At 40.3% G+C, this 27,098-nt stretch overlaps 2 protein-coding genes across 2 annotated transcripts; one reads left to right on the plus strand and one right to left on the minus strand.

Annotated features, from left to right (window-relative positions):
• Nucleotides 1-12,440: 12,440 nt before the first annotated feature.
• On the plus strand, nt 12,441-14,219 carry LOC121777975 (peroxidase 51-like). The gene is made up of 4 exons (XM_042175323.1): nt 12,441-12,681; nt 12,777-12,977; nt 13,332-13,497; nt 13,573-14,219. Exons 1-4 carry the CDS (start codon nt 12,469-12,471, stop codon nt 13,977-13,979), a joined length of 987 nt encoding a protein of 328 aa, XP_042031257.1. The 5' UTR covers nt 12,441-12,468; the 3' UTR covers nt 13,980-14,219.
• Nucleotides 14,220-24,590: 10,371 nt separating this feature from the next.
• LOC121776191 (scarecrow-like protein 32) lies at nt 24,591-26,436 on the minus strand. Its single transcript, XM_042173345.1, has one exon. The coding sequence runs from the start codon at nt 26,082-26,084 to the stop codon at nt 24,792-24,794; it is 1,293 nt and encodes a 430-aa protein (XP_042029279.1). The 5' UTR covers nt 26,085-26,436; the 3' UTR covers nt 24,591-24,791.
• Between the last annotated feature and the right edge of the window lie 662 nt (nt 26,437-27,098).

A 27,098-nucleotide genomic window follows, 5' to 3' on the forward strand; every position in this document is an offset into this window, starting at 1 on the left:
TTTAACCTTTTCAATTAAAACTAACTGTCAAAGATCAATTTAATAACTTAATTATAATCTAATCTAATTAATTAGTGATATTTTAACCTATTTAGATATTAATGAATAATTAAGTAAAATTAAAATTAAATAAAAAAATTTCCAAAATCAAACTTTCTCTTTCCTCTCCTTATTCTTCTCCCCCAAATCGCTCACTAATTCCCTAAGGTTGTGCCATCAAACTCATAAAATCTTATGGCAGAAACCATAATCGACAGAAAATTGTCCATCCCTTGTCTATTAATCAAATAAGGTATAATCCCTCATCCATTCCCACTCTTCTAAAAGCAAGATCATTTTAACATAATTCATAATTCCAAACAACCATTTCCCAACTCTTCGCCAATCTTATAGTTCGAACTGTAGAAAGGTATATTTTCTATTATATTCTTCACAATGACAATGGTACATGATATATAAGCTAAGGAGATGTTATACAAGGTAAGATTTCCTCAATCAATTTCCCTAATCAATCCGCTAGAAATCTTCTCAATTCCGTGTCTGATTTTATGCAATCTTCGTAGAATATCCCTTTGATTCCTTCTATGATTTCCAACACTCCCCCTCAAGTTAAGTGACGGGATTTCCGAAACTTAACTTGCCCAAAACTTCTTGAAAGTTCTTTGCTGGAACGGCCTTCGTCAAGATGTCCGCCAGTTGGTCTTCGGATTTCACATATGGGATTTCTACTATCTTTTCTTCAAGGTTCTCCTTTATGAAGTGTCGATCAATCTCAACGTGTTTGGTTCTATCATGTTGCACAGGATTTTCTGAGATACTTATCGCAGCCTTGTTGTCGCATAGTAGCTTGCAGGATTTCTGTGACTCGAGATTTAGTTCCTTCATTACTCTCCTAAGCCAAAGTATTTCAGTGAGTCCACTCTTTATGCCTCGGAACTCGGCCTCTGCGCTTGACAACGCCACTACTTTCTGCTTCTTGCTTCTCCAAGTCACCAAATTTCCACCCACAAAGGTGAAATAACCTCCTGTTGATCGCCTATCAACTGGGTTCCCTGCCCAGTCTGCATCCGTGTATCCATGGATGTCGAGATGTCCATTCTTTCGGAACAACACTCCATGTCCCGCGGTTCCCTTCAGATAGCGCACCACTCTAAGTGCTGCCTCTCAGTGTTCGTCTTGTGGATTATGCATGAATTGACTCAGAACTCCAACGACATATGCAATGTCCGGCCGAGTGTGGGATAGATAGATGAGTTTCCCTACTAACCGTTGGTACCTTCCTCGATCGATTGACGCTGCTCCTTTAATTATTTGAAGGCCATGGTTCTGCACCATAGGAGTATCTGCTGGTTTGCATTCGAGCATCCCTATTTCTGTCAAGAGATCGAGAACATACTTTCGTTGATTAATGAAGATTCCCTTTCCCGATCTGAGCACTTCAATCCCAAGGAAGTACTTGAGATCTCCTAGATTCTTCATCTCAAATTCTGTAGCCAAATGTCCCTTGAGATCCTTTATCTCCTCTGCGTCATCGCCTGTAATGATCATATCGTCTACATAGATGATTAGACAGGTGATCCTTTCCCCTCTCCGCTTGATGAAAAGTGTGTGATCGGAGTTACTCTGCTGATAGCCATATTGCTTCATTACTTCTGTGAACCTCCCGAACCAAGCTCTCGGGGACTGCTTCAGCCCATACAGTGTTTTCTTCAGTTTACACACTTTGTCTTCTTCAAATTCTTCTGTGAACCCAGGTGGAGCCTCCATATAGATGGGATCTTTCAATTCTCCGTGAAGAAAGGCGTTGGTGACATCATACTGATGTAGTGGCCAGTCTTTGTTTGCCGCCACTGATAGTAGGACCCTTATGGTATTCATCTTTGCGACTGGGGAGAATGTCTCCGAATAGTCCACTCCATGAGTCTGTGTGTAGCCCTTTGCTGCTAACCGAGCCTTGTATCGATCAATACTTCCATCTGGTCTTCGTTTAATTGTGAAGACCCACCTGCAGCCAACTGTGTGCTTTCCATTGGGCAACGGGCTAACTTCCCAGGTGCCGTTTCTTTTTAGTGCCCTCATCTCGACGTGCATTGCCTCCCTCCAGTGTTTAATTTTGACAGCTTCTTCAAAGGTTCTAGGGATCTCCTCCTCACACAGTGCCGTATGGAATGCTCTAGCCATTTTTGATATGTTGGCTTCGGCAAAGTTTGCTACTGAGTACCTGCTCTTCCTTCCTATTCGTTCTGGAGAATATCTCTTTGGCGGAACTCCTCTTGTACTCCGTGGAGGGAATACATACTGCCCTGTATCCTGATCAATAGTGGTATCCTCCTCGTCTTCTGTATCAAGTGAGTTAGGGGTGATATCTGAAATTTCAGGATTACTAGATATTACCTCGGATTCCGTTACGGTTGGATCAGAGGCACGCGGCGGAAGCGTTGTTGGGATCGTCTCCGTAGGTGAGATCGGCTCATGAACAGTGCCAGCTTGCTCTGTTGGGTCCGAATCAAAGGTACTTGGCACATACCACCGTAGGGAGTCATTTTGGACAGACGGCTCCCCCTGTCTCACACTCCCCCCCTGAGTCCCAAGGTGGTAGAAAAATTCAGTCTCAAGGAAGTTGCAGTTCATGGTGGTAATGACCCGTTTGGTCTTGGGGTCATAGCATCGATAGCCTTTCTGGTTAACCCCATATCCCAAGAAAACGCACTTAATTGCACAAGGGGAGAATTTATGTCTTTCATGTTTTGGGACGTGCACGTAGACGGAGCAACCGAAAGTCCTAGGTGGTAAGGATAAGGCTGATGGGACTTTAGTTAAGGTAGATAAATGATCCAGAGGGGTCTTTCGGTTTAGCACTTTAGTGGGAAGGCGATTAAGGAGGTAAACGGATGTGGCTATAGCTTCAGGCCAGAAGGATGGGGGTACCTTAGAGTCAAATAAGAGGGCTCGGGTCATTTCAAGAATGATTCTATTTTTCCGTTCTGCTACCCCGTTTTGTTCTGGTGTATGGGAACAAGAAGTTTGGTGTACTAACCCATTTTCACTGAAAAAATTTGTCATGGAGCTATTTAAAAATTCCCCCCCATTGTCAGATCGCAAGATTTTGATAGATGTCTGAAATTGAGTTTGAATCATTTTATAAAACATCACAAATTTATCATATACTTCTGATTTATGTTTCATGAAATAAACCCAAGTAGCTCTACTGCAATCATCGACAAATAACACAAAATATCGAAAACCAGAACTAGTTCCTACGGGCGCTGGGCCCCACACATCAGAGTGAATCAAGGAAAAAACAGTGTCAACACGAGTATCATTTGGTTTAAAAGAGTTTCGGTGGCTCTTGGCCAAAACACAGGCTTCACATGAAAAATTTCTAGGAACAAAGAGTTTAGGAAATAAGGATTTCAAATAACCCGGAGAGGTATGGCCCATCCGACGGTGCCAGAGCCAAGTATCTTGATTAGTGGACCCGTGAGCAAGCATCGCCGCACCATCTTGTCGAGCAATCTCGTCCACAAAGTAAAGCCCACGACGCTCAGTGCCACGTCCAATAATCTTCCCCGTCCGGATATCCTGCAACATACAGAAGTTCGGTTGCATCAGCAAAGAGCAATTTAAATTCTTCGTCACGTGACTGATTGACATTAATTTCTGGGACAGTTTAGGAACATAGAGGCAGTTGGGAATTTGAACATTAGGGAAAATTTCTATAGTTCCCGCCCCTTCAACTGGTGTTATCCCCCCGCTTGCAGTCTTAATGTGTGATTTTTGGGTCTTATGAATTTCTAGAAAATCATTCCGATCGTAAGACATAGTATCGGTGGCCCCACAATCGAAGATCCATCCCGTGTCATTAATAATACTACACTCTTGGGCCTGAAAAGCATAAGATAGATTTTCTAGGGGTGAAAACATGTTTTTGCATATAATGGGGTCGTTTTTGGGATTATCAAGAATCTGGGGGGTATTTTGTTTATAATTTTCGGATTGGGGTAAAATGCCAAATTTCTTAAAAGTTGAGGATTTAATTGCAAAGCTGTTTCTAAATGGACTAGGGTTCTCATCCCCCAGCCCAGTACCTCCATTCTCGCCGTCTTCAACCCGTAGAGAGGCGCTCATCGCCTCTGCGGTCTTTCTCCCGTCGCCGCTGCTTTCACTGCGGCTGCCACCGCCGGTCGAGAGACCTCCGGCTTTGGTCCTCCTCTCCTGGAATCCCGTCACGGCTTGACTCCCTCCGCCGGTCGAGAGACCTTCAATCTGGTTTCTTCATCCGCCATTGATTCCGACGGCTACCTTGGCTTTGGCGGCTTTCTCTTCCTCCCACCACTCTGGGTACCCTACCAATTGGAAGCACGTTTCTTTGGTGTGTTTGTGCATTCCACAATGGGAGCACCAGAGGTTTGACTTGTCTGGCCGGTTGTTTCCCCGGCGGTTGGTGGCCGAACGTGGTGTCGGCGTCGGCTGGCCTCGGTTCTGTTTCTATTGTGGACGATACTCCCTTGCCCCAAATCCGAATCCGACCCCCGATGATGCTTCGTTTCCGATGGTAATGGATGTTGAATCGGACGCCGGTGACATGATCTTGAGTCGAGCTGCCTCCCGTTTCACCCATCCATACGCTACGTCGGCTGAGGGGTAGGGATCCTCTTTGAGGATCTCTCGTCGGATCCAATCATACTTCTCGTTTAGTCCGGTGAGAAATTTAAATAGACGCAATTCTGATTTGATCTCTCGGTATTGTTCTACTCCTTTGTCGCAGCAATTCACGGTCTTGTGTGAACACCGATCGATATCGATCCATAGACCGTGTAAACGGCTCCAGTACGCTTCTAGCGTTGAATCTCCTTGCAATATCTTACTCGCCTTGTCTCGCAGGTCGTAGATTAAGTACGAGTCCGATGAACTAGCAAACGTCACCGCGAGCGTATCCCACAGGGACTTCGCCGTTTGGTGATGTGCGAAGTCGGCTATGAGATTTGTCTCCATGTTGTCGATAATCCACGAGAAGACTATCAAGTCTATCTCTTCCCAATCCGTGAAACCGCTCTCCCCTGGCTTCGGTGGGGACGGTACTCCGGAGATGTGGCGGTAGACTCCTCGGCCGCCAATGGACACCTTCATTAATCGTGCCCACAGTGAGTAATTCGAGCCATTCAGTTTGAAGGCTATGGTGACACTCTTACTTGACCTGATTTTTTCGGCTATGGGTTCAATATTGGGTTTGTTTTCTGACATTTTTTTTGGACAGATTCTCGCCTGTATTGGTCGAGAAGGGTATTTTCTGGGCTATGATGATTTGTTTCTGAGCCTTAAACCTGCTCTTGATGCCATGTAGAAAGGTATATTTTCTATTATATTCTTCACAATGACAATGGTACATGATATATAAGCTAAGGAGATGTTATACAAGGTAAGATTTCCTCAATCAATTTCCCTAATCAATCCGCTAGAAATCTTCTCAATTCCGTGTCTGATTTTATGCAATCTTCGTAGAATATCCCTTTGATTCCTTCTATGATTTCCAACACGAACAACATAATCGAATACCACCATCAAACGCACCAGGTGGCGGTCTCGGGAAACGGCGGCTTAAGAGTCATGGCAGACCGGCGCGAGTCCAGGAAACGGCGTTTCACGGCTCGAACGGTGACTGGTGCGGTTGAAATACCGTCGACCATGACGGCGAGCCACGACGGTGGTGAACTTTGAGAGAGAGAGAGAGACACGAAATATATTGGAAAGCAAATTATCTTTTAAAGTTTATTCTATGTAAAAAAATATTATTTAATTAATTTTCATTTTAAGTAAAAATAATACTGCTTATTTTATAAATTTTTATATTAAATTAATTAAGTTATTTAGGTTAATTATATCACAATTAAGTCATTAATTTGGTCATATACGTTTGACCGTTAGTTTTAATGAAAAAAGTTAAGTTTGTACCAAAACATATTGTTTGGGACCAAGGTCTCAAACTTAATGTAAAAGATCAAAAATGGACTTTAGTCTTTATTTAATTAATGGATCAGTAGTTTGACCGATCGAGTTAGCTTAATGGATCGTGTTGGTGATTTGTTATACTATGGAGTATCAATATTAAACAAACAAACAAATAAAGAATTTGTTATTGAGAAAATTTATGTTTTATCCCGAACTATTGAGTTCATATTAGTTAGTTACAATTTCGCTTCCCTAAAAACACTTACAACTTCGCTTCCCTATCAACAATTACAACTTCGGTAAATTTATTTTAGACTAACATAATTAGTTTTGTTTTAATAGAAAAAATTACTCAAATTAATGAGAAGAAACTTTTGGCTAACGGCACACCTCATCACACGCCATTCACTTCATTTTCTTAAAACTTTTCTTCTTCAATTTCTTTCCTAATTTTGATCATGTCCAACACTCTCAACCTCCGAGGCCTTGATTTAACATTCTTTATCATAAAAGATCAATCTAAAAACACTGTGTTTTAAAAATAAATTGTGCTATCTTTAGTTTAGTGTAAAATATTAATAGTTTTTTAGAGAAATATTGTACTTTTGGGGGAAATATTACTATTTTTAATATTTTTTGGCACCTTCCTAAGAAATGTATTTGCTCAATTCCTTTCTAATGTTTTTTTTACATGTATATACTTATTAAAAAGCGCCATATTCCTTATCTTTTGGCCCTTCTTATCAACTTTTACTTCTTAATTTCTTCTCTTGTTTCCTCTTTTGTTTTTTTCTTCAAAAAATATCAAGAATCATAACGTGAAAAGAAAACGTTAAGAATATAAGGCGAGTTGGCGAAGATGAAATTGATACAAACTTGCAATTTTCGTGAAAGTGAAAATTATATGGAGTATTTTTATTTCCACCAATCGTGTACACTTAGAACTTCTTAAAAGTGCACATTTAATTTTATTGAATGCATAAATATATAATGATCATACCCGGTAAAGTGATATGGCCTAACCCTTGAGTTCAAACTATGGAATGAGTGATAATTTTATTTCTGTGTGCAATTAATTTTCATTGTTAATGTAATTACAAGATTTAACCCCATGCCATTTTCTTGAAAGTATATCCATGTAATATTATTTCATTTGTTTTTTTTTTCACTTGCCACACACACTCATTTAGCTTAATCTTTTGTGTTTGCTACCTTGAAATTTCAAATGGTTGTCGTGCAAAACGGTAGGAATGTTGAGAGAGACGTGATCGGGTTATTAAATAGAGTTCGTGGAATTCCACATATTAGGTTATTTGGACTTTTCCAATAAGGGTGCACATTTTATTAGACAAGAACGTGCCACCAAACTCACATAATTTACCTCCTTGTATTCTTCTTAATACCGTTTTCATTTACATTTGATTGCACAAAATATTTAAATAGGCGGAAAATGGATACTAGAAAAATGAAGAAGAATTGGAAAGACGTGACGTGACTACTAGAAAAATAGCACTACTAGATTGAGCTATTTATGCCACTATTTTATTTTTGTCAATAAAAGCATAAGTATGCTACAACAATTGTCCCTTAAACTTAAATTAATCAATCAATCGGTTTACCAAATAAATACAGTAGTTTCTATTTTTTTTAGTGAAACTTTTAATAGACCTTTATATTACAATGAACGTTCAAATAAGAAGGGGAATCTAATTCAATTTGTTAATGGAATTATTGCATTCAAATCAAAACCATGTCAGATTCGTAGTTATTTACACGAAAAAAAGAATCTATTGGTCCTATTAATTTTCCACATAATCCGATCTCTAAATATTGTGTTCACATATATACTAACACCATTATTCATCTCTATTATTATTAGTATTGCTATTATAATTCTAATTCACTACTAAAAAAATGAGTTGTTCTCACACTTACAATATGACACTTCATAAAAGATGTCAATATATATATCCAATCATCACACCAACATTTTATGACATTTATAATATTCATTATTGCTGCATTTTAAATAAATGTCAAAAGAGGATTTACTTAATGACATTTCCATTACGTGTCTTATGATTATAATGCTAAATATTAAGCCTAAATTAAGATATAAATTTAAATAGAAAATGAAAATTGATATATTGACTAATAATATCACGCATCCATTCTTTGTATGATTCTCAATTTGCACTTGAGTCCTTTTCTCCCAATTGAAAGAATGGGCCCAAATTAAAAAAAACATGGAACTTCTCCCTTCCATCAGTTTCGGCCCCTCCCCCAAATCACCCCTTACTTCCACAATTCACCACAAACCCTAGATTGGAGGCTTCTCCAATCCCGAGCCGTCGTCTCCGGCGAATCAACGCCAACCGCCCATCGATCTCTTGCCCTATCCGCTTCAACACAGGAAGGCAGGGGCCTAACTTGCTGAAGCAGCGACGCTCCTCTTCCTTTCGCGGCGGAGTCACGGATGGGGCTGAGGCGTCACTTCGGAGGTCGTGACCTCGCCGCCTCTTCCTCTACTGCTGGTGCATCAGCCGCTTCGGGGATAGCTTACGGCGCCTGGTCGAAGTCTACCCGTGTTATTCCCCTTCGGCTAGACTCGGTACTGCCCCAACCCGCCTTCGTCCTGGCTTGCTGTCGCCTTCGTCGAGCAGAAGCTAAGTCTCTATCCTTTCCCTCTCGTCTTATTTATTCAAGCATAGGGAGGTAAATTTTTGGAGGATTTAAGTGAGTCTTGCTCGATTGTTTTGCTGAGTAGTTAAATTTGGTGATGTTGTGATGTTATGCTCTGATTGTATATGTGACTTGAAGCTTAAGTTTCATTCATTCACACATTTGGGTATAAGGTAGATTAGCTACATTGTCTTGGGGAAAGGTCTGAATTTGCCTAATGTTCCATTTGAAATTAGAGGCAGCATGCTTGGTGATGGTGATGTTGCTATCTGTGATGTTCTACTGTTAGCCTCGGCTCTTAGCTATCTAGTGCCTTATGCTATATGATGCTAGTGTGATTTTGAGGATTTACCTCTTGTGACTGATGAGTGAGGCTGTTCCTTACTCCTGCTCGATCCTTCGCAATCCCCAACCTTTGTCTTGCTGAACGTATTTGTGTGGTGTGTGGGGGTGGAACCGAGAGGTTCAGCATGTGTATATATACACATTTCTTGTAACTGAAAGCTGCAAAACTGAGTGTTGGCTGGAAAAAAGACTCCACAGGCTATGCAGCTGGCTGCGTTACTCTGCAGCTCTGCAGAGCATGTACTCTGAGTTTCTTTGGCTTCTTTCCCAACTGATTTTGGGGCTTATGGTGGTGTACTCGTGGTTTTACTAGAGTTACTGAGTCCTAGCTATGTCCTACACCCTGTAACTGTTTTTGGCTTATTGTGGGATCTAGTACCGATCTCATTTATGAATTTTCGTCCCTTGTTGGAGGTGCGCTCAGGAGCAGGTATTGGGTGGCTGATTTCTGGACCATAGCAGGTCTAAATGGAGGTGGTACGGGCTGCTCATTGATGGAGTGAAAGGCTGGTTGGAATTTGCTTCTTTAGCTCAAGCAATTTCTCCATGTTTCAAAAGGTATTGTCTACCCTTTCCCCCTTTGGTGAGAGCTGCCAACTCCCTTCCTCTTATGCACATTTTCATCTAATTGGTGTGCATCCTGAGTAGGACCGAGAGGCTGGCTCCACGTGGTTCATCCCCTAATCTCCCAGCCCGTCGGACCCCTCCTGATCTGGGCCGAGACTGCTCGCGCTGAGGGCCGAGGAAGTTCTCTAGGAACTCTCGGTTGTAGTATCTCGGTTCTAGTAGTTCACTTTGAACTCTCCTTTGTTCTTTTCTCTTTTCTTTGTTTCAACACATGTATTATTAACTAGTTGTCAAATCTCGTTTCATGTATTATCATCGTCGAAGATTGTAATTTATTAGTGTGAAATTCTGGAAATTGTATTTGTACTCTTTTTCAAGAAATAAAAATACTCATTCATTCTTTAATAAAATTCTAGTATTTTATTTCATGATTCTCGAGAATCTAAGTCTCGGCTATTACAATAATATAAATTCTACAAAAATGTAGGTGAAAAAATAAATAAAATAAAATGTAGGGTAAATTGTAATAATAAAAATTTATGGGGGTATTTTGTAAATTTTCGTCCAAAAGTTAATGTAGTTTAAGAAATTATATTGTGGCATTTTCAAGTGACATTACACATTATGTTTCATGGCACCTTTGGAGTGTAATAAAGAAGGATTTATCTTCACACTTTGCTTGTTATCACACTTTTTTTCCTCACATGTGCAATAAGTGCCATTACACCAGGCCCGGTCCTGAGTTTTTATTGGCCCGGGGCGGAACTAAAAGAGGGGCCCCATAATAATACTATAAACTAATAGTAACAATAACAACAGTAGTAATAAAACACTTCAATACATCCAAGACAATATTTATAGCATACAATTTATATTATTACCTTAAAAGTTTGGACCTGGCCCAGTAGCATGTATATACTCATGTATGTATTTGGATTTTGGAGGCCCCAACGTTTTGGGGGCCCGGGGCGGGGGCACTGCTCGACCCCCCCAGGGCCGGGCCTGCATTACACCTAAAGTGTCAAGATAATAGTTTTCTAGTTGCATTTATACGTGTCACAGTATGTGAATTTTCTAGTAGCGATTATAGTGCACACTGCAGAAACTATCACCCGCCTAGTGACCATATTCTATAACAAAGAACAATTATTGGTAGGAATAACTTTCCTCGAACTATATATATTATCAAATCTAAGTTGAGTGGGTTGCATGAAATATGTAATTCACATGATCGTGGGATTTATTAATTATAAGTTATTACCACATAAAGATTTAGGAGATTTCCTAATTACTAATTCTGATACAAGTACCATTTTTAATATGATCAAGAGAGACTGATTCCATGTGTTCGCTCTCTTCTGCCACAGCAAAAGGAAACAATAAAACTGTGCAAATTAATATACTAATAATTTACTCTGGCATGGTGATTAGGATAATATAAGGCGAGTTTGCATTTTAATTTAATATTAGGTAGAAAAGTTTAAATCCCCTTACACTTCCTTTGGTCGTTTCGAAAATCAGCCTATGATCATGACAAGAGCTAAATGTCAAATTAATTAGTAAGAAATTTCTATAACTAACATATGCTTTTTTTTAAAAAAAATAAAACGGTAAATCTTTTTGTCGTCTAAGGGTGGTGTCAATTCCTGGACACTAGTGATGTGAGGGCATGGGATTTTGATAATTCAAATACTTTCTTCTTTTTCAATTTCTTTTTGCAATATAATCATGGAGAAAATCCAAAAAACACAAATCAATTAGTTACTAAACGTATAAATTAGTTATAAGAAAATCCCCCCCCCCCCCAAAGGAATTATAATACTACTTGAAGAATTAGATACAAGTGAATTGGCTATGAGAAATTGCGATCATGATACACGTTTCTCAACTAACTTATATGCTTAGTGATGAATTGGTAAGTGATAATATGTGTATGTAATACTCTTCTGTTCATCCAAAATAAAAACTTTTGAAATGACACGTGTTTTAATGTAAATTGATAAAGTAAGAGAGATATCAAAAGAAAAGTGTGTTATTGGAAAATGAGTCTCACTTCGTTATAGAGAAAGACATTTCCTAAAATAGAAATGGTATATTTTTAGGGAACGGATTCAAAAAGAAAAAAGTTTCTAATTTAGGGGATATAGATAGTATAGTTAAAGTTCAAATAGGTGGGTCCCGGAGGCTTCCATGCCCCAACGTGGCTCCGCCAGTGACAATTTGTCTAGAGGAACTTAGCCTCGTTACTAGCACAATTTATACTTTGGTTCATCCTCCAAAAAATATACCCCGTACTCCCTACGTCCCGTAGAAATAAACCGAATTTCTTTTTTCATCTGTTCCACATAAATAGCTCATATCCATTTATGAAAATCTTTTCTCCTTTTTTTATTTTATCATTTATGGATCCCACCATTCACTATATTATTTTCAGTATTTTTTTTTTACTTTACTAATTACGCATTAAACCCGTGTCATACCAGGTAGCTCATTTATATGGGACGGAGAAATATTTAACACCAAATACTACTCCAAATGATGATAATGAGCATCCTAGGAGTATAGGACGACAGATTTGTTTTGTGCAAAGATGATTTGAAAACCAATGAGCATAATTTTTTATTGTGGATTCTCTACAGCTGACAAAAGGCCAGTAATTCAGTGGACAGGGAGAGCAGTTTCAAACTAGTAGTCTAGTACTACTAACAAACATCAACATGGCCACTTAATAAGCCGCCTTACACTAATCATCAAAATTCAAATGTCACCGTCATCATATTAAATGCTTTTCTCGTTGTTGAAATATTTTCCGCCAACTGGCAGACCAATTCACCTCCCCTAAATCAAATAATTCCACTAATTATCTACTTGTCTATATATATATTCCATGCAATCACATTTTATTTATCACACCCAACAATCAAAATGGCTCCACCTCAAATCACAACCCTATCCCTTTCTCTACTTCTAATCCTCCTCTGCGGCTCCGCCTCGGCCCAGCTCCGCCAGAACTACTACAGCAACACCTGCCCCGACGTCGAAAACATCGTGCTCAAGGCCGTCACAGCCAAGTTCAGCCAGACCTTCGTCACGGTCCCCGCCACCATCCGCCTCTTCTTCCACGACTGCTTCGTATCCGTACGCAATTAAATTAATTCACCATTTCACTCGCATTATTAGTAATTTCAATTTCGTTTGATGTTCATATCTAACTATTATTCCATTTTGCGCAGGGGTGCGATGCCTCGGTGATCGTGGCGTCGACTCCAGGCAACACGGCCGAGAAGGATCACCCCGACAACCTCTCCCTCGCCGGAGACGGATTCGACACCGTGATCAAGGCCAAAGCCGCCGTCGACGCCGTCCCCAAGTGCCGGAACAAGGTCTCCTGCGCGGATATTCTCGCCTTGGCTACTCGCGATGTCATTAGCCTGGTAATTCATATCGACAAATTGATGATCCTGACTCTTCTATATATTTAAATTTCAAATTTTAATTTGACGAAAAAATAGGTCCACGGTTACTTGTCACTCTTTTCCATTTCTGTCCGTCCATCAATAATTATTATACTTTATTTTTACTATAATGGTAATTAGGTCCCACATTCCACTAACTCACTCAACTCACATTTTATTATAAAACCAATATAAAAAAAATGGGTCTCACATTCTACTAACTTTTTCAATCAATTTTTCTTTACATTTTTTAAAACCTGTGCCCTGGTCAAAGAGTGACAATTAATCGGGGACGGAGAGAGTAAAAAATAAAATAAAAAATTATTGTCGCAGTCCGGTGGGCCAACGTATCCAGTGGAATTGGGAAGGCTGGATGGACTTAGTTCAACTTCTGCGAGTGTTGAAGGCAATTTGCCGAAGCCAACTTTCAATTTGAATCAATTGAATTCCATGTTTGCTTCAAGAGGCCTCTCTCAAGCTGACATGATTGCTCTGTCAGGTAATATTTAATTTAACGCCTTTTAAAAAGGTGAGTGACTCATTTTTTAAAATAATTTTATATGTCTGGGTGCAGCGTGCCACACTGTAGGATTCTCGCACTGCGACAAATTCTCGAACCGAATCTACAACTTCAGCCCGCAAAACCCGGTTGACCCGACCCTGAACAGGACCTACGCGACCCAACTACAAGGCATGTGCCCGAGAAATGTGGACCCGAGGATCGCCATTGATATGGACCCGGCAACTCCACGGAAATTCGACAATGTCTACTTCAAAAATTTAATTGAGGGGAAGGGCCTCTTCACCTCGGACCAGGTGCTCTTCACCGACTCGAGATCGAAGAGCACGGTCAATCAATGGGCTTCGAACCCGAAAGAGTTTAACGACGCTTTTATCACAGCCATCACTAAATTGGGCCGGGTCGGGGTCAAGACCGGGAGGAATGGTAACATCCGGTTTGACTGTGGGAGATTTAATTAATTTCAGTTTAATAACAAAAGCTTACCTAAATTGGTTGGTTGGTTTCATTTTGTGGACGGCCACGTTGTGGACAAAGATTTATTAGATTCGTTTCCAAACAAGACATGCTTGTTGATGATCTGCATGTGCAGAGTTTGATGTTTGCAATAATAATTGTGATATTCCATCTTTAAAACTTTGATTTTTTGTGACATGTTATGTATGTTGTACATATACATGTATATGGATGTTTTCCTTGAATCGGGTGTATAAGTGTTTTCCTCGACTTAGTCACCATAACATAAAAAGAAAATTTTGGTAATATTCACATGTCAAGTCACGTCAACATCTCAAACATTATCACGAACGCTAAATTTAAATGACTCAATATAGGTCAGACGTCCCAAGAAAAAATACGAATCGTTTATGGTGGGATGAAGGCGTGTTAAATTACGTGTCATCCACTATTGAAACTAATTTTTTTATAGTAAAAAGTTAAATATTGTCAACTTTAGAAGGTGGAAAGAACCAAGACTCCAAGAAAAAACATAAATCATTGGCATTTCGGAGGTAGTCGTGGTACAGTCTTAAATTTTCACCTTTTCTGATTGAGTAGCTTTGTTTATCTCAGTCTTGATGGTCTTGATATTTTGTGGTCTTTTTTTTTATATATATGCTTTTGGTTGTCTCTTGGTCTTGTTGGTTGGACTTCTTTTTGCGGCACGAGTTTTTGCTGCTCTTCGTGCCTTTTGCTTTGGTCCTTGTCTGTTTTGCGAGGAGTGTAGGGTGTTTGTGGCAGCCCTGCTTTTCAAAGTTTTCTTCTAGTGTAATGTCTTTGATTGTTTGTACTCTTGGACTCTTAGCTTGCCATCATTTCATAGCTTGAGCACGCTATATATTTATTAGAAAAAAACATCTGTGCATTGATCAACATAAAAAAAACAACAACTGCGCATTGATCAACATAAAATTCAGATTGTCAATGTAAATAGATTATAAGTTCATGTTTGTACTCTTGGACTCTTAGCTTGCCATCATTTCATAGCTTGAGCACGCTATATATTTATTAGAAAAAAACATCTGTGCATTTATCAACATAAAAAAACAACTGCACATTGATCAACATAAAATTCAGATTGTCAATGTAAATAGATTATAAGTTCATGTTTTTATAATATCCAATTAGTTTTATGCATTTTATCTCAGAATGACTAATTACACGTTCTAAGTGATTGTATTTAATTTTATTTGTTTTGGGTTGAGTTCGAATCTTGATAAACTATTCACTTGTACATGAATTTTAACTTGAGTTCGAATCTTGATAAAATGTTCTTAACACATTCTGTATATAGCTAGTCGAATATTAGTAATTTAGGATTGCCTAGGATTGACTATGTTATTTAAATTCATATAACCGATGTTTATATGTAGTACAAATCAATGATCATTTCTAAAAGTTAGGATTGCCCTTATATTAAGATTGACTATGTTATTTATTTATAAATTATGTAGAATTGTTCCTGAACAAGTTAGTCGAAATTTGGGTATTAATAAGGTTAATTAATTCTTTAGTTATAGCATGTTGCTATCTAGTTTAGTTTAGGGTTGTCTTTCGATTATTAATTGTTTTATATAAGACAGTATTACCGTAGATCTTTTTTTCATTCAATAGCTTTTGGTATCATAATTCATACATTATTATCTCATTGGAGGATTGAAATCTTGAAATCTATATCCCTGACATTTATCTACATTATTAATTAGCTGGAAATTTTAAATTTACATGCATAATTGACAAGTCAAATCAAACTATAGAATGGGATGGGAATAAACAGATTAAAGCTAGTGGTAAGGAACAAAGAGTTGAAAAGTCTCTCGTTGAAAAACATGCACTCCATCTAATATTGAAACACTCTAACTTAATGCTAAAAAATCAAGATTAATTAGTATGACAAGATGAATAGTAGTATGTCTTTTCCGACTAATAAATACTATACGGAATAAAAATCATGACATTAATAACTCGGATAAATGATGTAGAAAAAGGTGCCAATTATTGCTTCGTGAGGAGGGAATCTAATTATATCTATTAATCAAGTTATCGATAAAATTTGATTAGCAGTTCAAACTACAATTTCAAATAGGTTTACTTTTGATATAATTAGAGCATATGTAACGCGTCGGGCCGGGCCGCAAATTGCGAGTCCCAGCCCGTCCCATGCTTTACACGGAGGCGAGTCACGGCCCAGGCCGGTCCCGGGGCCGCGTTCCCGGCCTGGTGAGCGTCCCGCGTCCCGGCCCGGGACGGGGTTGCACGGTGACGGGTCGCATGTCCCGCGGCCCGGCTCAGCGTTACACGCTCTTCGGGCCGGGCCGCAAATCCAATTTTTTTAATTCGATGTCTATAAATACGAGCTTGCGTTCCATCCATTTCAATCCCGTGTTCCATTTCAATACTCTATTATACCCTTTGTTTCGGCGTCAATGGATTGGTTCAACAGCGATCTACGTGAGATGGAGGAGTTCGTTAACTCGAACAATTGGTACATACCGTCGCGCAACCATCGCAGACACAACCTAGTCCGGGAGTCGGTAGCAACGTCGACATTACATCGCCGGTCAACACCGAAGATTTCGAGCTCAGTGATATGGAGCCCGCTCAAAAGCGGGGAAAGGAGAAGGTCAGGGAGGAGGATGGGCCGAAGAAGTACACTCTGCACGAGACATTGTGGCTTGCGAGGAACTACATCGATGTCGCCGAGGATCCTATCATCGGCAACCAGCAGACCGGCAAGGCTTTTTGGGAGCGGATTGCACAGAAATATAACGCTGGCCGTCCGAAAGGGTCGATCGAGCGTAGCTACGTGAAGCTGCGCAAGCATTGGGGCCGGGTCCAGGCGGATATGAGCAAGTGGAACGGAAAGTGGGCCAACGTAGTCCGTATGTGGCCGAGCGGGCACAGCGAGGCGGACCTCGTCAAGAAGGCGAAGGATGCGTTCTTCACTGACGGGAAGAAGACCTTCAAGTACTTCGAAGTGTGGAAGCTCGTCGAGAAGAGCCCGATGTACACCAGCGGTGCCGAGCCGGCGGCAACAGGTGCGGCGAAGAGAACCAAAGTTTCCGCCTCCGAAAACTACTCTTCGAGCGAAGGAGGTCCGGCGATCGACCTCAACGTGATTGACGACGATGTCTTCTGCTCCTCTCCTAGCATTTAGAGCTGCCCGATAGGAACAAAGGCGGCCAAGAGGAAAGCAAAGGGGAAGGCAGCTGCGAGCAACTCCGCTATGGCGCCACCGCCGACCAATCCGTCTCTGGATAAGATGGCCGACACTTTGTCGGAGATGAATATTACATGGCGGATGAGCCAGCTGACGGAGTTGACATCGAGTGATACATCGAAGATGTCGGACGAGGAGATCGAGTTGCACCGTGAGATGATCGCCTACCTTTGCGCCCAAATGAAGAAGTAGTAGTCGTGGCCCGGGTTTCTTGTATTTCAAATTTGCTTCGTCTAGTAATGTAATGTTAATTTCTAATGAACAATGCATTTTCCCGGTTTCAATTGTTCAACGAATTGCGTTTACGAGTTAAATAGGTTGGAGTTGTGAATAGTGTCATTTATTAGTTGCGGCCCGGGCCGCAACCTGCAGGATTATAGCAGTTGGGGTCTGAGTCGCAACTGTAGAAAAATGATGATGTGGAGGGGACTTGGGGCTGGAAATGGGGACAGGTTAATGATGGCCTTAGTAATTTAGGTGGGTAGAGAAAAGTAGAAAATTGAGGAATTGTGGCGCAACGCGACAGCCAATTATTGAATGGCCATATAAAATCAAGGTGCTATTAGTCATTTCAGACAACTATACTAGTCATTTCAGACAACTATACTGGACAATGACAGTCTGATTAAAAAGTAATTAGAAAAAAGAGAGTCGACGAGTCATGAAATATTTATAAAATTACTAATTGTGTGCGTGTGGTTTTTCTATATTCCCCTTCAAAAAAATAATTGAGTGATGTAGAAGTTAACTATTTAGAGGAAACTGATATTATCGAAACTTGATCAAGACACCTAGGTTAGCCATAAGATATGGGTAGCATATAATCTTTGACTATAACAAAAATTTATCGTTTTCACAATAGAAAGTTGCCGATTTTAATATAAAATTGATAATAATAAAAAATCTATAGTTTTCACAATAGACAATTGTCAATTTTAATACAATAAAATTGATAAAATTGAAAAGAATAAAATAAAATTAGATGATCATTAAATAAGAAATAAATTAAAAAAATATATACTGTAAGAAAAAAATTGTGAATTAAATTGGAAAAGTTTAGTACAAGTAGCCCAGTCAATTCTATTTGATCTAAACGGTCAATAGGCCCAATTAACAGTGCATATGATTTAGATAATATACAGAGAAATGGGCTCTGTAGTGCCAATTTATTTTAGCTATTGTATACTGTATTTTACTATTACTAGTAAAAGTTAATGGAAAGAGTAACTTGTATTTCCAAAATTATGTTACAGTTTTTACATTATTTTTTATCTGTGATAAAAAAATATATTTATTTTGTCAATGTTTCATTTTTCCAAAATATTGTGAATATTTTTTTATGATCAGTTTTTACCTTATAATTTCTGATGCCGGAAAAATGACAATCGGGACATATTGTTAAATGTTTCTCTGACTCGGGTAACAAAATGTGCATAACTTAGGGTCGGGTCAATTTTGTTAATTAAAAGTCGCATATGCCTTGCGATTAAACGGCTATTTTTTTTTTTTTTTTTTTTTTTTTAGGAGGATCGACGATGGTTCCCCATCTACCCTCCGATGTGACTCGGACCCCCGACCTAACAGTTGGAGGTGAAGCGTCTTACCCCGTAGGTGCGCTTCGTTGTCATTCTGGGCCCACAGGCCCAAGGAGAAATTAATCCCCAAATCTGCACTTCCTAGGATTCGAACCTGCGACCTCCTAGGAAGTGAAAGCTCCCTGATATCAACTCCCAAGCCACTAGAGCAGTGAAAGCCCCGTAGGTGCGCTTCGTTGTCATTCTGGGCCCACAGGCCCAAGGAGAAATTAATCCCCAAATCTGCACTTCCTAGGATTCGAACCTGCGACCTCCTAGGAAGTGAAAGCTCCCCGATTAAACGGCTATTTTATACTACTAAACTTTAGTGTAATTTTATCTTTTCTAATCCTCCAACTCTAACTGATTTTTTGTAGCCACATAGAGTTTAAGTCGAGTTGTGTATAATATATTGTTTGTAAGACTTCGTTTTAATTTGGCATGTGAAACATTTTAGGGTACTATTAATCTATCTATCTGCCAGCCTATAATTTCCTTTAGAATTCCGTTTATATTATTAATAGCAACTTAATCTTTTAAGGAAAAATAAACTGGCAGTTTATATCTTTTAAAATGTGGAGACGGTAGTATAGAATTTGTCATAGGAAATGATAATGGGTTATCACTTATAAGGTCGTCGATGAAACCTTTCTACTTGTCATCTTCAAGATCTGACGACTTGCCTCCTCTCTTATAGACTTTGTGGTGATTTGGAACATTTTAATACAAAATTATCTATCAAGACTTTGTACCCAATTTATAGATTATGAAAAACTTATCTTTTACTCTGTGTTTTGGAGTTTGGATTATAGGTTGATTCCCCAACTTTCCCTTCTCTTTGGGGCAAACTTGTGACGAGTTGAGTTGCATTAGAAAGTGAGCGAAAAAAATGAAGCCACAAAGAGTAAAAAAGTCTGGATTAGATAAACCATGTATCTAGTTTTGCATGTGAATTATGTTGTCTCTTACCTCATTTTAATGTGTATTTCGCTCTTTGCCTGTTCTTGTAAGTCGTTGAGTCTAGTTGCTTGGAGTTTTTTTTTTCTTTCAATTTTAGTTGTAGGACAGTTGTGCTAGATTTATGTGGTTATTAGTATGCAATATTGGAAAGTTGTCATGCAGTTTTCGAGATGTTATTTGGTCTTTCTTTTTTTGATATGTTTTTTACTCTGAACTTACACGCTTAGTTTGGTTTGAGCCTTTCTATATATAAGAAAATGGATGATCATGGATGCATAGTTTTAAAGCTCTAGGTAATCTATTTATACTCCCTCCGTCCCACAAGAATATGCAATCTTTCATTTTTAGTCCGTCGCACAAGAATATGCACTTTCTAATTTTGGAGAGTCTTTTCTCTCTAATGGGGTGAGACCCATTCTCCACTAACAATTCATTATTTACTTTTTCTCTCTACCTCTCTCTTACTTTATCAATTTTACATTAAAACCCGTGCCGAACCCAAAGTGTATATTCTTTGGTGACGGAGGGAGTAGTTCGTAAGAGACTGATTGAGCTTCAAAAGATAAGCATCTATCCAACGTAACGCATAGGCGGCTAACCCTACTCGGTCGAGTGGGATTTTCTCACTTAACCGCTCGGTCGAGTAAAACTCTCTAGACTCGTTGGACGTGTCTTATGCGGCTGAGTGGAACTATATCATTCTCGTTGGAATAAAAGAAACTAAACTTAATTTGTAGTAAATATCTAGATAATGTGGTAGAAATATTTGTATTATCTAAACCTAAATTTTATGTAATACTCCTCTATATTATTCCCACTCTTACTTTACTTTTTCTCAACTCTAACTATTTATAATCATTTTCCCAAAACACGCGCGAAAAAGAAATATGTTACTTATAATGGGACAGAAGGAATACAATTATTAAGAACTATGTAGTAGAATATCTATATAATTTGTAGTGGAATTATCTAGACATATAAATATCTAGATAACCTAATCCAGTAATAGTTTCTGAACTATTTTATAAAACGTGTAATTTGAGGCTGAGCCAACTTGATACGATGATGATGATGATGATGATGATGATGATGATGATTATTATTATTATTTAGTTAGTTAGTTAATTATAGATTTGCATATCTTTTCCATATCTTTTGTCTTGCTCATTAAGTTAGTATCCACTATTATAAATAGTGGACATTGTTCTTTAGTTCTATCATTCAAGAAATATCAATTATCCTTCTATTTTATTTTCTCTTACTCTCTTTCCTTTCAAACGTGCAAAACGCACAAAATCATAATTTTGACGCCGGATTGATCGACGGGCAAAAGCTCCCGCGACGTTCGACGCAAAATCTACGAGTTAAGGAACTTCATCCTTAACAATTGGTGCTTTCATTGAGAGCTCTTCCTCCAAATCGTTGTCTACATGTCGTACGGCTACACCGGATATCAACTCCGGCAGTCGGATTACCACCCATGGCAGCCCGTACCTCAACCCCTGCTCCATCCGATCAGAGCGTTAGATCAACAACCATCATATCCATATCCACAGGATGGGAGACTCCACCCACAACACCATCCCTACCAAGCCCGTCAACCCACTTCTTGGGACCCGCCATGGCTGCGCCAGGAAACTACGTGTCAGCAACCATCGTCCTACGAGACAGATTGGAACTCGCCACCACCGCCCTCTTATTGGGACCCGCCAAGGTTGTGCACGCAGCAGGGATACTCTCAGCCTTATCAACCGCCTCAGCAGCCACACCACACCGCGCTCAGACAACCCACTAGTTGGGATCCACCTGCCTACTGGGAGACAACGGAACAACGCCCCTTCCACGAGGTCTCGGCATACGATCATCCGTTGCCCCCCAACCATAACTCAGGTTGGAATCAACCCGCGCCGCAGCCACCTTGTCCAGCCACCACCACGGCACATCCGACTCTCGCACAACTTCAACAATTGTTGGAAGCTTGCTACAGGATGGAGTCTCACCTTGTTGCAGCCGACCGACGCATCGACAACATGCTTCCTCCCGAGCTGCCTGAACCTGCACAGCCCTACGGCTCTCAAATTTTTGGGTTTGGGGACCTCGTTCAGCACCTTCCTCCATCAGGAAATAGCAGGGCTTCGCCGGGGCCGTCGGGTTTAGTCCCCTACGACTCATTGGCTCCGCCGCAGCAGTCGAGTACATCACCACCACCCTTTGCGCTGCTTCCCAATACCGCCCTCGATCAGTCGCCGCCACCGTCGACGTTGATTCCTGATTGTGATCGAGTTGAGGAAGGCTTTGCTGATTCTGCCAAGATGATTCCTGTTTCTTCTGTTGGTTTTGGTGGACTTGAAAAGGTTGAGAAGATAGAGAAGTCCAGTCCGGATTCCGCACGTAAAGAGAAACCGGTTCACGGTTGCATCAAGATTCAGTGCGCGCGACAATTGAATGCTTCTCAATTCAAGATTCCCCAAGTCCAGATTGGTTTGGGTAGTTCCATTGTGGACAACGCATCGCTGAAATTATTGAGTGATTCATCTCATGTCAAGGTTGTCGCAAGTATGAATCATCGATCAACATCGCTCGATGCTGATGCCCGGTTGATTCCTCCGCAAAATGACACTCTATGCTTGAGCATTCATGGAAGCATTCACAAGATTTTAGAACTGAATTATCATGTCCATAAGGGTCATCCCTTTGTGATTTTTGATGGAGATGATGCAGGGAGACGCCCAACTATTCGGTGTATGTTTGATCCAGGAGGATTCCTCGACGCTCATCATTGCTTCATGGTTCCCACCTTGAGGACAAGGTGGATTTCAACCGTGGGGGAGTTGATACGATGATGATGATGATGATTATTATTATTATTATTTAGTTAGTTAGTTAATTATAGATTTGCATATCTTTTCCATATCTTTTGTCTTGCTCATTAAGTTAGTATCCACTATTATAAATAGTGGACATTGTTCTTTAGTTCTATCATTCAAGAAATATCAATTATCCTTCTATTTTATTTTCTCTTACTCTCTTTCCTTTCAAACGTGCAAAACGCACAAAATCATAATTTTGACGCCGGATTGATCGACGGGCAAAAGCTCCCGCGACGTTCGACGCAAAATCTACGAGTTAAGGAACTTCATCCTTAACACAACTGCATTGGTTTTTTAGAGGAGTTACATAACACTTTCAGCTGTTCCCACCATGACATCCTACGACAACCAAGAACATATCCTAAAACAACGGCAACTGCAGCCATTGCATAATATGACGCGACAAATCATAATTTCGAGATTCATATATTTTATCATCAAGGGAAACTGCAAAACATGGTGCAAATGCATGGTCATATTCAACAGCGGAGGAATACTTGCAACACCAGATGCTATTGCTGCAACAAAAACCTCAGCAGTTGTGGCAGTAAATGGTGTTGATGCATCAACAAACTCACCAGGACAAAGTCTACAATCAGGTGGATTTAGGCGGAGCTAATCCTGATTACAACCGCTCCTATTTTTCAGGGGAACGTGCAAGCAAAACTGACTCTGTTGATGTAAAGTAGTAACTCAATTGCTTACTACCTTTAGATGGAAATGAAGCGAGCTACTGTAATTGATATCAACATTTTCAACTGTGCATCATACGTAAACTAAAAAGCACACTAAAATTTAAAACAAACAATCTCGAAGTATCTAGAGTTATTTTCTTATATATTTGACCATGTTCTGTTTTATCCAATTTCATGGATGAACAGGCCAAATTTAGGTTTCTGATAAAGATGATTACAAAAATAAACTAAATTTGATAATTAGTTTCAGTTTTCGTAGTATTATTCTGAGAGTTTATAGCAGACAAAATTGTTAGGTGGAGCAATAAAACATCTAGAATTTTATAAAGAAAAATCTAGATATATAAAATAATAATGAATAGAATAGAAAATTCAAGAATATAGGAAGGGTTCCTATATGTGCATTAGTTGAGAAGTTTAAGTGAAGTGCTTTTTAGTTTGTCCAAACCAACTCTTAAATCCTTTTCATACACTCGACTCTATTGTCCTTTTAAATATTTTCTCCAAACTACATTAATTCTCCTATATATTTTTTATATTCCAACAATTTTATCACCCGGCGATGTTGTTCGCTGATTGGATTGACGACTTGACTCGGTTGACTGACTCATCATTATTGACTCGGCCGAAGTCAAGGGTTAAGACAATTTATACTTTCCGTTCGTCCATGTGACTTGTATAGACCTTCATAATAGAAACGACCTGCAAACAAAAATAAATCCGAAAACTTAAAAGAAAAGATTGTTCCTTTGGAAGAAGATGATATTTTGTTTTTCAAATATTCATGCCAAGATGCAAACTAGTACAATAAACATGAACTTCCTCTGTCCCGCCAAAAGCGAGCCATTTCTTCTGGGCATGAGATTTAAGGAATTGATATTTAAAGAGTTAAAGTGGGAGAGTAAAGTATGAGAGAGAGAGAGAGAATAGTAGATGAGTGAAAAGAATAAAGTAGGTGGAAAAATAACGTAAGAAAGATGATTTTTTTGCTTAAAAAAGATGACTCGCTTATGGTGGAACATCCCAAAAAAGAACGTGACTCACTTATAATGGGACGGATGGAGTAGTATATATTAGGTCCTAACTGAATATCAGGAACTAATATATTTTTTATGCGACTTTCAGTTCTCAAAGTTTTCAATTAAAAAAAGATCTTACCAATTTTCATGAATTGATGCGGTCTTAATTCTTCCATATCTCCTAGAGTTTCACCATCAACTTCACCAACACTCAACACTCATATCCAATTCAAATATATCTTTTTGTAATCCTAACCAATTAACATATATGGTAATCACTCTTCCAAAATACAATTAACAGTCATGTGAGCCAAGTCCATACAGAATCCATGCTAACTAGCTAACACTAATCAAATCAAGAAAGAAGAAGAAGAATCATGGATGATTGATAGATAGTGTTGGCACATTAAATTAGAAGAAACTAATGAGGATGAAGTTCAAGCAGGCAACCAAGCAGTTGCAAACACTACATTATGCCCTTTCCAAGTAAGCACAAGATCTTGTTCCTCCCTCTTCATCCCCCACCCGGCCGCATGCTCATCCAGCATGCTCTTCACCTCCGCCACCGCCTCCTCGCTGAACCCGGCCCCCCGAAACCCGGCGCCCCTCATCCTCTGCACCCACTTCCCCTTCGGCTCCAGCCGCTCCACCCTCTGCGGCCCCTCCTGCGCCACCACGTTCTCGATCTTCCAGCACATGTCCGCCTCGTACCACTGCCTCTGCCTGCTCTCCCGCGGCAGGAACGTCTCCACCGTGTCGTACGGTATCCACAGGTAGTTGTACGCCGATCTCAGCCTCGCCACCAGATTCTCTGACGTGAAATCCGCGTCCTCGTCCACCAGAAGGACCGTGCAGGGGTTCAGCCCCCGCACGGCCTTCAGGAACGCCGAGCGTGGCGAGGACGCGCCTAGGGTTTGTAAATCGGGGATGTAGTGAAGCAGCATCTGGCAGTTTACGATGAGTGCCTCGCTGTTGCTGCCGCCTGCGCCGGTGATTTTGAGGTGGTCGATGAGGGAGGAGAAGCCGTCGGAGGAGGAGGAGGGGACGACTCTGAACTCCATCGCTACGTTTCGGGATCTGGCGAAATTGATGAGCTTGGCGCCGAGGTCCTCGTAGGAGAGGTCGAGCATCGGGGGGAAATCCTCGGTGGCGCCGGCGACGGTGAGCTTGAGGAACGGCGGGCCCTCTGGTCTGGTGGAGAATGAGTCGATGAGGGTTGGGATCTGCATGCAATGGGTGAGGCTGAGGTCGACGATGTGGACGACGGAGCGGCCTTCCACGGCCTCCATCACGGCGGCGTTGGCGGCGGTGAAGCCGAAGCGGTGCCAGGGGGTGAGGTCGACGAAGCCGGCGAGCTCGGTGATGGAGAATTTGTGGTTGGGGATGAAGACGGCCACGTCGGGGAGGAGCTTGCAGCTGCCAATCCTCGTGGCGCGGGAGATGAGGGCGCGGAGGAACCCGCAGGTGAGGCGCTGGCCGGAGTCGCCGTCGGGCGGGGCGATGTTGTTGAGGACCCACAGGATCTGCTGCGCCAGCGTGGCATCGTTGGTCTCGATGGCGTTGGCGCAGTGGACGAGAAGCTGCTCCATGCAGTTGGCGTCTCCGAAGCTGGCCTGCAGCTTCGGAGACGGGAGGCCCGGCCAGAGCCGGGCGGGCTTATTTGGGACAATTTGATGAGGCAGAGGCGGAGGCGGAGGCGGAGGAGGGAAGCTCTCACTAAATTGCATCATGAATTTTGATATAGTAATACAATACAATAGAATAGAAGATGAGAGGGGAGGGGAGGGGAGGACAAGATGTGTGTTGTAGTATAAAAGATTGGGAAATTTTAGAGGGACAGAAGGGAGAGAAAAGGACTAGACTAGTAGTGGTACCTGGCCATTGGGAAATGTCTGCAAAATAGAAATGGACTCTTCATCTTTTAGATTGCAAAATTATTATTCCTTTTTGCCACACAGGGAGAAAAGGGACTGGTGAATGCAGCAATCTTGGGGTGCAGTCAAAATTTGGAAGGAAAGGGCAATTTCTTTCTTGGTGATATGAGTGAGGTGGCCGGCGAATTTGTAAGGATGTGGGAGTTGAATTTTGTCCTTTAATACTGGAGGAATGAAAGCAGTTCTGCTTTGGCTTACTCATGGGATATATCTATATATCGTCATGTTCAAATCATTTTATGTTAATTAATCATTATATATTTTTGTCTGCATGCAACACTAAATTCAGTATGAAATTACTTGCTTACTCCAATAATTGCTTATTTTACTGTTTCTATCATGTGTGGGGACAAACGAGATATTTTGGCACTTATTTAACAATAATTACACCTTTATTAGTTAGGGTTTTCTTTTAATGTTTACATAATTCGTTTGCTCGTTGGCTATGTTATATCATCAGGTTTGGGTTTGTATTGATTCAATATTATTAATATAGATGGGTGGCGTTCGGTTGCCATGACTAATATCATGAGACTATCCATTTATGATTAAGTTGTGGGATTATTTTAGTTGGAGGGGGAGGCTATGACTAATTATCATGTGACTATTCATCTAGGATTAAATTGAAGGGTTCAATCTTATGAACCAAACATGATACATATTTAATCATGAGATTTAATCTTGCCAACCGAACACCCATGAGATATTATATATATGGACGGGAAAGGAAAAGAATATAAAAGGTAACATCAAGTTGTTAATAACGACCATGATGTATATATAGTCGAGAAAAGGCAAAACTGAAATTCT

This window comes from Salvia splendens, chromosome 18 (assembly GCF_004379255.2).
Source record: "Salvia splendens isolate huo1 chromosome 18, SspV2, whole genome shotgun sequence".
Lineage (NCBI taxonomy): Eukaryota > Viridiplantae > Streptophyta > Magnoliopsida > Lamiales > Lamiaceae > Salvia > Salvia splendens.

Excerpts from the sequence above, each read along its gene's own strand:
- LOC121777975 (XM_042175323.1), top strand. The coding sequence starts at position 12,469 with ATGGCTCCACCTCAAATCACAACCCTATCCCTTTCTCTACTTCTAATC. Across the intron at positions 12,682-12,776 it reads TCCACGACTGCTTCGTATCC|GGGTGCGATGCCTCGGTGAT; the intron begins GTACGCAATTAA and ends CATTTTGCGCAG. Across the intron at positions 12,978-13,331 it reads CTCGCGATGTCATTAGCCTG|TCCGGTGGGCCAACGTATCC; the intron begins GTAATTCATATC and ends TTATTGTCGCAG.
- LOC121776191 (XM_042173345.1), bottom strand. The coding sequence starts at position 26,084 with ATGATGCAATTTAGTGAGAGCTTCCCTCCTCCGCCTCCGCCTCCGCCT.